This window comes from Sparus aurata, chromosome 16 (assembly GCF_900880675.1).
Source record: "Sparus aurata chromosome 16, fSpaAur1.1, whole genome shotgun sequence".
Classification (NCBI taxonomy): domain Eukaryota; kingdom Metazoa; phylum Chordata; class Actinopteri; order Spariformes; family Sparidae; genus Sparus; species Sparus aurata.
Window position 1 is genome coordinate 14,470,806 of NC_044202.1, and position 11,373 is coordinate 14,482,178.

General features: G+C 45.0%; 2 protein-coding genes across 5 annotated transcripts in view; one reads left to right on the forward strand and one right to left on the reverse strand.

Moving 5' to 3' along the window:
• Nucleotides 1–7,637, forward strand: part of mnat1 (MNAT1 component of CDK activating kinase) — a 34,355-nt gene extending 26,718 nt beyond the window's left edge. The window contains exon 8 of the mRNA XM_030391404.1: nucleotides 7,324–7,637. Within this exon, the coding sequence (XP_030247264.1) occupies nucleotides 7,324–7,438 (115 nt within the window). The 3' untranslated portion in view covers nucleotides 7,439–7,637. The remainder of the gene's footprint in view (nucleotides 1–7,323) is intronic.
• An 88-nt stretch (nucleotides 7,638–7,725) lies between these two features.
• trmt5 (tRNA methyltransferase 5) lies at nucleotides 7,726–11,348 on the reverse strand. 4 transcript variants are annotated; one of them, XM_030391399.1, is made up of 5 exons: nucleotides 11,264–11,348; nucleotides 10,526–11,118; nucleotides 9,408–9,532; nucleotides 8,594–9,233; nucleotides 7,726–7,982 (listed from the first exon to the last, which is right to left on the reverse strand). In XM_030391399.1, the coding sequence occupies exons 1-5, from the start codon at nucleotides 11,269–11,271 to the stop codon at nucleotides 7,921–7,923; spliced, it is 1,428 nt and encodes a 475-aa protein (XP_030247259.1). In that variant the 5' UTR covers nucleotides 11,272–11,348; the 3' UTR covers nucleotides 7,726–7,920. The 4 variants fall into 4 exon arrangements, with proteins under 4 accessions (XP_030247259.1, XP_030247262.1, XP_030247261.1 ...); XM_030391402.1 differs by having other exon boundaries at nucleotides 10,526–11,137; nucleotides 11,264–11,336; XM_030391401.1 differs by having other exon boundaries at nucleotides 10,526–11,137; nucleotides 11,239–11,327.
• Between the last annotated feature and the right edge of the window lie 25 nt (nucleotides 11,349–11,373).

Below are 11,373 nucleotides of genomic sequence, written 5' to 3' on the forward strand. Positions count from 1 at the left end.
TTTGATGCTTGAAGTTATGAGCTGGAGACTGAGGCGCCGGTTAGCATGACCTCGGATGAACTCCCTCAAGAGCAGTAGTCTTTGATCTACTTTTACTACTATTAGATAATGTCTCAAGGCACATATTTGTCTCTCATTCAGCTAATTAAAATACTCCGTGACGTTGCCAAATAGTACCATTTGAGGGAAAATGGTTTATTTGGCTCTTGTGTAACAGAAAGGCTTTCCCTCAAATACTTTGGGGTTGCCACCATAACCAAAACCTAAAGTTGAACCTGGTTTCTAAGATATCTGATATCCTGCATTCTTCCACACTTCACTCTCAATGCACGTGCCAGTGTCCTGTGTTACTAGATCCAGCATAGCCAGTAACTATAGAGTTGAGCGCAGTGCTTCTCTGACCATTTAAGTGTTTCCATAGCTTGGATCTAAAAGCTTCACTGCGGCTGTGGGGCTCACAGATTTAAAATTTGCATAGCCAAAAGAGAGTGCAGGCATTATTAAAGTGTGGAGGTTCCAGTCCAGGTATTTGACTTGCAAACCTGCCTGTGTCAACTGGATGCACCATCTTTATTCACAGGATATAGCCTCCACCTTGCTTCGGTACTCAGCTCCTTGTACTGTAGGAGCTTACTCTTCTTGTTACTAACTAGATCAGAAACAGAGTGGAGTGTGGCCACCATGTGATTCTCCGCCAGCCTCCACCCAGGCCATTATCCCGTCTGTCTCAGTAAACAGACCATTAACAGACAGAGCTGGTGGAGGCCAGATCACTATTGTTTTCCCTCCCATAGATCTGTGCAAATATTGATCTTCTCTTGAAGTATGAGTCAAAATAAGCACGAGCTGTAGTCGAGTGGAGGCTTTTTACTTGTGGGTGAGTCATTTCTGACCCAAAGAGCGAGCGGAAACAGAAGGGAGCATTACAGAATGACAGAGCGGGAGAAACATTTGTCTTGTGTGTATTCTAGTCATCTGAAAGAGGTCCGCTTTTAGTGTTATTGTTTCCCCCTGCGTGGGCCCTGTGCCAGACAGACCAGCAGTCTCCTCCCGAGATAAACCGAGGCCAGGCCAAACCAGGCCGTTGCCAGTGAAGGAGACACCAGCAGGCAGGGAACTCCGAGGATAACAGTGTGTCTTTCGCCTCCAGGTTTATTTGTGTCACAGACTAGAGGCGACGCGGTTGACACCCAGCAGTGGCTGAGGTGATGTCTCCTGACTATTTCAACACACACTGATCTGTTTAGAGGTTTGCAAAGCAGACATGTAGAGCTGCATGCTTTGATTTTAAGTGTGATTGTGCTCACAAGTATGTGTACACTCATTTTGTGTATGTTTTTCATACAAACACCAACAGCGCTTAACTCAGCACCTCTCACCTGCTCTTCACCCCTGGGGCAAAGGGCCCGACAATGTACAGGGGGATTAGCTAGCTCATTTTCCCCTCTTAAGAGCTGGAGAAAGAAAACAAACTCCCGTCATGTGGGGCTTGGCTGTGGGGACTTGCCACGCACACCTCATGGTAGGAGGTACTTCTCCACTATGATGTATGAATTTTTGACCCTCCCCCTGCTGTTCCTTTCCCTGCCTTTTTGTTGTGCTCCTTTCCCATCTTTCTCCCTAATTGAAATCCTCTTTGACTCTCCTCAGTGCTTGAGGTGCTTCGGTAACTGATACCTGTGGAGGCAAACCCCCCTGACCCTCCCGGGAAAACTCTATTCTTTCTCTCTACATCGGTGCTCTATTCCCAGAATGTTACACCTAACTGTCAAGGCTCCTTTGGGTGTGCCTCGTGCTAGCAGCCATTCACTGAACAGCATATGTCCTCCCATTGTTTACGGCCCCATTTGGTTAACGATGACACTGATGTCATGCCATTATCCTCCCTCTCCAGTCTGGTTTGCCCCCCCCCTCCCCTCCTTCCTCCAAGCTCTCCAGGGGGCAGAGTTATCAAGTAGCAGCTCAGGAGACGAAAGAAAGATGCTCTCTGTATCAAGTGGCTAGCAGTGTGTGTGATGCCGCTCCAAGCCCCACGGCTGCTGTGGCTAGGTGTGAAGCCAGTGGCTCCAGCCAGTCAGTCAGCCTCTACTGCCCCCAACAGGTTAGACAGAGGAGGTGCAGGGCCAAGACACGAGAGAGCCCTGGATATGTAGTGACAGGTGACACTTGGACCAGGAAGTGAATTTGGGTGCAACTAGCACAATACCTCTTTATCGTAGGCACCTCCACAATGCTGTCTTTCATAGACACAAAACAAGTGTACCTCTTAGTCATTATCACTGATACCAACGAGCTGCCTTCTTGAGTCACTCCACGTCAGAATGTATTTCTATAAGCGTTAATGTCAAGTGTCACCCAAAGCTTCTGTTAACACTCTAAACATGTTCTCCCTTTAACTAAGTGTTAGCGATACCCACCTCCCGTCTCCTCCTCTCTTTTGGGATGGAGAGCCTGTCGGTGGTGATGATAAGACACACGATAATGGATAAGGGGTCTGTAGGCTCGTGAGGCTATGATGTAACCACACTGAGCCCCCCTCAGACACACTCACAGAGTACAACTTGAGATAATCTGGTGGACAGTGGGCCAGCTAATGGCTGAAGATCTGTCTCACACACTCGCACGTCCCAGAGGAAGCTGCTTTCAATGGAAAAGAGTGTGACCTCTGACCCACGGCGATGAAAGACCGCTGTTGACAGATATAGTATACCTGTGAGAGCCCTCTGTGTTTGGCTTGTCTGCGGGGGTTTTGTTTCTGGACTGTAGCCCGGACCAGTTCACACGTTCTCTGCTGGTAAAATTCGGCTCCATCGGTCCGCCGTATGTATCGATACAAACAGCGCTGCCCTTAGATAAACACGTATTCACACACGTGAATTGTGTGGACACACACATAGGGGGCATAAGCACACATCGCACATCCACACAATGTGCTCAGTGTGCTGTGTCTCTCACAGGGGTACATTTTCTCTCAGGGTAGAGTGTAGGAAGGAGGGGCAGATGGGGTAGCAGTGTTGTGAGTGAAACCGGAGATGCCTCAGGAATGCAGGGGGTGTTTTTGGAGGGCTGGAGTGGAGTTTGGGGGTTGAAGGGGGGTTGACTTGAGGGGTAGGATGGGTGATTAGGGGGTGACAGCTGAGTGCTGACCCTTCTATAATGACAAATCATCTGGCAGGTGTGTGGCTCTGCACCACCCCTCCTGCAGCCCCCATCGTTTCCAAGCCAGAAATCCTCAACCGCTGCCGGAGCAGAGCGCTAAAGGAAGACTTCCGGACATTCACACTACCATCCAGCAGCCTCATGACTGGCCTTTCAGAAATATGGGGCAGCCTCTGTTCAGATATAGCCTGCCCTGTGCTTGTCAGCTGCCCTCTTGGTGCACTCAACGCGCCAGTCTAAGCCCCTTCGCTTTAATAAACATAGCTAATGAGGCTTCTGTCCTTGGAGTGGTCTCAGGTAGTCTAGGTTTTATTGATCGATCTTTCTAGATGTCATTTTTCCCTCCAGTGTTAATCTCAGTGAATACAGAGTTTATCTCCCCAAATGCCTTAAAGTCATAGTACCCTGTTTGGATCATGAATCATGCTGATGACAAGCTGAATCTAAAAAGCCTCTCATCCTTGGGGATGTAAAAACAAAAGCTGACCCTGGATCAGTGAGGGTGCTGTGAAAGCGGACAGGTGCCAAGCTGAGGCCAGGCCTCAGGTCAGCGCTTTGAAGGAAAAATGTAGGAGCAGCCAGACTTTATGGATTCTCTCGGAAAAACCTCATTGATTCAGATACTGCCTCATGTTTTCTGTTCCATTGAAGGAGTCAGTGTAGCTTCTTTGAACTTGCTGTATGGTAAACAGGAATGTCAAGTTTTCATGTATAAAAGCTGCCAAACCACATATGGTTAACTCTGCAGTGAGCGTTGTTCAAGACTGATTCAGATTCCCCCATTGTCCCGTGCTTCTGCTCTGTGGTTTGTATGTTGATTAAGTGCTGAAATAGCCATTGTAGTAATACAGGCCTCTTTTTCTTTTCCATCAAGCCTGGGCTTCTACAGCTCTTCTTAATCCAATTCCAGCCAACACATGGAGTCTAGACAAGAGGCCCAACACAGCCTCCAACTCTGTCTGATATCTGCTAGTTTCCCTCCGGAGTCCCCAAACTCGCTGCTATTTCCCCAGAAGAACCCAAACACCCTCCTCTCCACAGCAGCAGCATCTCTTGATCCAAACACAAAGTGGAGCCGCACATTCTCAGCTGGAAATCACGCAGAACCCGCCGGAACATTTCGCCACTTATCTTTTCACTTTGAATTAGAGATGGGGCCATGCAGTGTTTTCCAGGCAGCCGGAGCGGGGGAATACTTTCAGGGTCTCGTCAGGAAAAAGTCTGACCGTTATTAGCATTAACAGGAGACATTGCCCAGGTATTCAGAGTTCCAGACCCAAGTGGAAAAATGCTGTTAGCTGTGAACTGTTTTGATCCAACTCCACATGGCTTTTTGAAAGAAATGGGGAATAGCAGATGGTATGCACAGAGGTTGAAAAATAATGCAGGCACTTTAAACCTCCATTAAGCATTTGAGAATACGAAGATATTCCAAAAGAGGCTGCCTGTGATTCCAAATGTATATTAAAGCAATTCGTACTAGAGATGCAGGATAAATATCAGGCCGATAAATTACCGTGCATTTAGGACATTTATATCATCGGCCATTTATCTATATAGGTGAAATTCTAGCTGATAAATGGAGCTGAGAATATGAAGCCAAATTGCAGACTCATGCCCAACACACAACATGTAAATATATGTATAATATACTTCAACTGGTACTGATACTGGAGTACATTTATTGCTAGAAAATTACTTTTGCTACTTAAGTACTATTTGAATGAATGACTTTCACTTTTACCAAGTAATATTTTTGCACGATATCTTTACGTTTACTCATGTATGATGGTACTCTTTTCAGCAGTGCATATTATATCACTCCTTTGACTGTGTTTACTAATGGAAATCCCGTCATATTCCCTTGTGGTAGTCGCAGTCTGACATGCACGCTATCATACTGTGTCATAGCGTGTCACTCAATTGTCCTCATCACATGCGCTCGTCTTTTCCCACTCAACCCCCCACCCCCCCACCCCAAAGCGACATAATGGGCCAGTCCAAAGTGACCCATATTTACCCAATAATACGGGGCTTTGAAAAGACCCAGATCGAGTTGCAGCTAATGCTCCAGTGGGGCCCGGAGAGTGAAAGATGTTACCGGCCGAAACGGCTTGGGTTTCAGGGCCCTGCGAACAAAAGGCAGTCCAGTCCTCAGAGAGAAAGGGAGAGGGGGGGGGGGGGGGAGGACGCAGTGAAACAGTAGCGTCAGAGGCGTTTGCAGCGTCTGTCTCAGAGGGTAGTGTGTGTGTTGTATCTGGTTTTATGATTGAAGGCAGTGTATAGGGCCCGCCTGTTTTTGTAGGCGAGTGTGCAGCACTTTTTTTTTTTTTTTTTATGCATTTCATGTTGTTGCACGTCTTGGGTGTCTTCAGTCCACTCTTAATGCTTCAGTATCGTCAAGTACAGTCATGAGCGCAGAGTTTATCTTTCAGCTTCACGAACATCAATGGCCGGTCATGTGTATGTACATGTAGGAGGCACAGGAAGATGCGGATACAGCCGCTGAGTTAATGGAGCAGAACTGAACTAACCTCGGGTGTTAGGGGTGAGCAGAGGGCAGACAGGGTTGGTTTAAGAGAAGAGGGTTTGTGATGATACCCAAAGGTGATTTCACTTCCCACCCCCACACCACTCACCCTCTTCCTCCCTCTCCCTTCATGTTCTCTTTTTGCTCTCTCTCTCTCTCTCTCCTTAGGGGCAGGCAGGTATAAAGTTACACAGAGCTCTCAGCTTTCTTGGAAGGAATGACCACATGAGTAGCTTGGGGATTAGATTAGCAGGAAGAGCAGACTTAGCCAGGCTGTAAATAGCCCACTTTTTTCACCATTAAAAAGGCCCAGTACAATATAATCAATAGATAGCACTCATCTGATGCAGGAAGCCATATGAGAAGACCTCCCTCAAGTGCTCTGAAGGACAGGCTACAGCAGCTTGGGCCTAATGAAGTTATTATTAATCACTGGGCCTCCTGTTTTGAACTTGCGTGTTGTTTCTCTAGTGGGTGATGAGTGGTCTTTGTGTGCCGGACCTGATTGACATCTCTCGCTGCTCTTCTTCTCACTTTCACTCTGCATTGTAAGACAAGACAAGGTCATCTTCTGTGATATTCCCGAGTGTTTCACTGGGTCGCATTCATGCTAGCAAACGTGTTTCATGTTTTATTTTCAGCAAAGGGTTTTATTGCTGGTGGACAAAAGCACCTTTGCAGAATCATAAAACACCAGCGCAACATCTGATCTATTCAGCGTGCAGTCTCACCAACACCTTCTTTTCTTGCTGTTCATCTCTCATTCACACACACACCTCAGCTCTCCCCACAGGTGTTGGGTTACTCTGTAAAGCAGCTTGAATGGGCACAGAAATCACAGAAGGCTGTCTGTGCTCTTGATTTCCGTCTCACTTTGAAGTTTCCCCGGCTCACAGGAACAGGGGGCCACAAAGCCAGACTCGTGTGAGGGCTTTAGCCAGGACTATGATTTTTCTTTTTTGGGGAGGGGTGTAGGGGGACGACAGTATTGACAGGCAAGGCTACGTGTTGTCTCAGTTGCTGCGGGACTTTGCTTTTTTAGCTTTGTAGTCGGAAAGCAGTACAGAACATGTGTTGCGGGGTTTCTCACCCAATGACCACTTTTTGATGGAGGAAAGGATTAAAGTGGGTGGGGACACAGTTTAACCCCCCCCTATACGCACACATCATGAGTAGATGGGCATCTTCGACTGTGGGGACAAGATGTGGAGACTACATTAACAGCTCGACTGTTTTTCTGTCTGTGCGTGAATGTGAAAATAAACACTGACTTTTGGCTTTGCTTAAGAACCTGAAAAGGAGCTTTGGCAGGATACATCTGTAAGCACTTAAAAAATAAAAGACACCCATAATACTTTAATAGAGCCGTGTTGGAGAGGCTTTTAGGCACAAGGTGCTCCAGTGTTAGCGTATGGGTATGTCTGTCTTCGCTGATCTCATCAAAGGGCCAAAGGGTCGCGGAGAGCCAGAAAAAATAACTCAGAGTGTGGATTTAATGAAGAATAAACTTACACTCAAGTTACACTCACAGGAACTACTTTTGAAACCAGCTCTCAGGGCCGCCAGTCAGTCACATTATTTACAAAAACACCTCACTGCTGTTACTGACCAGGGCTCTCTCTGTGTGTTCTCAGGTATCTGAACCACGTGCGGGCTGCCATGCCTCAGGACACAGCTGGAGGATACACCTCAGCTTTGGCATGTCATCGAGCAGTTCAAGACGCTCTCAGTGGGCTGTTCCTTCTCTAATGCTGAACACATCCATGGATAAAACTGCACAACAGCCACTGGGTAGAAATGTGACTGAAAGGACTGTAAAAACCACCACTGAAAGGGCAGAAGCTGTGGTGGTAAACACTTTTCTGACTGTTTTTTGGTCAAGATGAATGTGTCTTTTTTTAATCTTTTGTGTTCATTTTATATTTAAATAAATTGAATTAAAAACTGAGAAACTATCCATCATTTTATAGACGATTTAGAAGTAAAGCAACTTAGAATGTGTGATGTCAATCTCCTATAATAATAGCTCTAATGTATTCTGATTTGAACAAAAGGAAGTCATTTATTGACAAAGCTGGGTAAGGATTTCTTACATTAAGATGCAACAACATCTGTGATAAAAGCATAAGTAAAATGCAGTTCATAAAAAAAAAAAAAGAAAATCAACTAAAAATATTTTCTCAACTCAAATGTTTCCTTGCATTTCTTATAGTGATGAAACGATATGATGACTATGTCGAATCTGTAGCTTCTTCACACTTCTGTCTCTTTGGAGCTGGTTCTTCTGAAGGCTCTGTGGAAAAACATAATCTGATTAGAATCGAATCGTGGACGACTTTATAGTCCATTACTTTGGAAAATAGTCTTTGACCCATCTGGTGGTACATTAAAACATTCACACACAGCACTTACAGCAATAGTGATGGTGTGAATACTTGAAGTCAGGACTGCAACAAGATTATTTTCTTTATCTAACTGTCCGCTGATTATTGAGTAGTAAATCAATATATTGGAATGTCAGAACAATGCAAGACTCCCATCGCAGTCTCCCAGAGTGGAAGATGAAATATTTGAATTACTTGTTTTTTCTTACATCTCAAAACAAGATATCTTCGAATTTTTCATCATGTATGAAAATAAACTGAAATTTGAGAAGCTGGAAACAAAATGTTTGGCATTTTTGCGTAAAACATTATCAAAATAGTTGCCAAATTTTTGTCTATTGATTAATTTATCTAATCATGTCAGTAGTAGGAAGACAGAATACTAAAAAATTCAACAGTCAGGAAAGAAACAGGAACTAAGAATTGAGCAACCCCAATTACCTGTCAGATAAATGACCTCTAATGACTTCCTACCAGGTTCCTTAGTAACTATCCTAAAATTTTTTGTAATTCTTCTTACCAGTCTGGTCATGATCCTTGCTGAAGAGGACTTCTTTAGGGACTTTGAATCTCACACACATCATATCCTTGTTTGGTGCTACATTTCGCACAAAATGCACCGAACATTGGCTCTCCAGAGGGAATCCAATGCTGTCAGAAGCCCTCTTCACCACATCGGTCTCAGGGTTGTCATCTTTAGAGAAGCAGTAGCAGTGCACTATGGGTAGGTTCTCATCACAAGGAGGCTCCTGATGCAACAGGCCCCTGAATGCGTCCAGGAACTCCAGTGCCAAAGCAGGCAGGTTCATCACTACATGAACGCCAGCAGTTCCCTTCAGCAGCGCAGGCAGCTCCTGCTTCACCGGTCCCTGGATGAATGCTCGCCCGTCTAGGTTAAAACTCCTGACTTTCTTTTCCACTTTGTTCAGTTTGCAATTGTGCTGCAGCCATCTGTAGGACTCTGGGTTGAGATCGTTGGCCAAAACCTTGGCGCCTGAGCGAGCGGCTGGGACGGCGAAGGGTCCGACGCCAGCAAACACATCAAACACAGTCTCACCAGGTTTGATGAGCTGCACCACACGCTGGTGCTCTGTGCTCAGCCGAGGGTTCCAGTACACACGAGAGAAATCAAACTCGTAGTTCACCCCATTTTCTTTCACCTGCAGCACAGATGAAGGAAATTATATCAACCATCAGTTAACTATCTGATTAAATGTGAGTTACATATACAGGCTATAACTTTTGTTGCACAATCCTGTGATGTTTTATGATTAATACATTTTATAATGCTATGTGTGTATACGTAACAGAAAATAACAGCATTTGTGATTTACTTTTGCGACCATGTTCTCCTCTCCAGCCAGCACCTCCATCTTGAAGTTGCGGTAGGTCGAGTCAATCATGTTTGTCTTATTGACCACACAGGTAACACCAGGGTTTTTGTCCATGATGACTTGACCTATGATGGAAGCAGCCACAACATTTTTTATTAAATATGACTGAAGTCCTTTCTTGGTTGAACCATGATCCAGAAAATGTACACCTTTATAAGAATTAAGAATAAAAAAATACTTAGACTGCAGTGTAACATCTCTTTATACAGAAAGTTATAATAAAATAATGTCATAAAGCTGCAGCTTGTACATTATTGTGTAATTTATGTGCAATTGGTCATCATGAGGTTTTCTGAAGAAGCTGTTTTTAGCCTAAAACCAGACTGGAAGGCATTGATCAAACGTGTTTTACCCTTGATTCAATCACATGACCGTAGGTCACAATTTAGATGATTTGTTAAGGAAAGACCTGGGACACTGTAATCCTTAAACACCAGAGCTGCACCTTACTACTATTTCCATTATCTAATTATCTGCCCATTATTTTGGGTAAGTAATTGCTTGTAAAAAAAAAAATAAAAAATGCCCCTCACAATTTACCAGAGCTCATAATGATGTCTTCAAATGATTTATTTTTTGCCAACCAACAGTTAAAAACACAAAGACTCTGCTTTATCTCTTCATAGATAACAAAGAAAAGCAGCAAATCATCACGTTTAAGAACAAGGACAATCAATTATCATAATTAATTGTCAATCGACTAATCAATTAATCAACTAATCACTGCAGCTATTCAACACAACCTAATGAATCTCATGGCTTTTAATCAGAAGATCAAAACCTGCCCATCAAAGTAACATTGGGGCACAGAGGTGTGCAAACTGTCTTCGGCTTTGAATGAAACGTAACATGTTAAACATTAACTATGAGATGTATTTTTCAAAGACACAACTTTGAGAGCTTTGCAGTCAATTCTAGCAAACACATCTGAATCAGATCTATATATGGACAGGTGAAGAATTGAAGAATCAAAACACCTCATAGATTGATGGAGAGACACAACAATTATGTGTGTGACTTTGTACTGCAATCCCTCTGTTGCATTATCGGCCTCTCACCTATGAGGTTCTTGTATGGGAGCTGGTGGTCCCTCAGGTTCATGTGTGCGATGTGTCCCACTCGGCTGAACGACGAGGTCACGTCCTGACCCTGAGGGAGCACAGCCTCCAGCACCTCCTCAGTCTTCAGGTTGTGGTAGGTGAGCTGCAGCTCATAGTGCTGCAGCTCCTCAGAGACACTGAATGACCTCAGAGCCTCGGCTTCAGCCTCGCTGAAGGAGGTTGTTGAGGACACTTTGTGGGGGTCCAACAGCACCAAACGAAAGTCACTACTCTCCTCTTTGTCTTGTACCACTCGGGGAATCCCTGGGCGCTGAATGGCCGACTTTTTCAGGCTCTTGACCACCTTGTTCAAGACCCCAGTGGGCACCCGTAGAGCTGGTACTGTAATGGTCTGTGTGAAGGCCTCTTTGTCCAGAGAGGTCATACCCCGAACCTCTGGAGGTGGTCGGTACAGTTTAGGCTCCATTATGAACTTCACAGCAGAGCCAGAACACGCTGAGACTGGCAGTGTTGCGGCAGAGCAGAGGCTCCGGTACACAGCGACAGCTTTTCCTTGAGTTTGTAGAGGCGTCAAGACTCTGGAGAGGAGCCTGAAACAACAAACCGCAGCTGTAATGAAGCACAAACGTCAAAAACACTTCGCAACTGGCAAATAAGCAAAAACGGGTCATTTTAAGACTAAATTGATTGGTATTTTAGCGATTACTTACGGGAAAAATCACATTCAGAGCTCACCTCAACATCCTTCGTTCGTCTGCATGCTTGATTACGTCATCGGTAGGCGACCAGAGCCGACTGGTGATTGGTCAGCCGAGCAGAGATTCGATCTCTGATTGGGTAGTCTC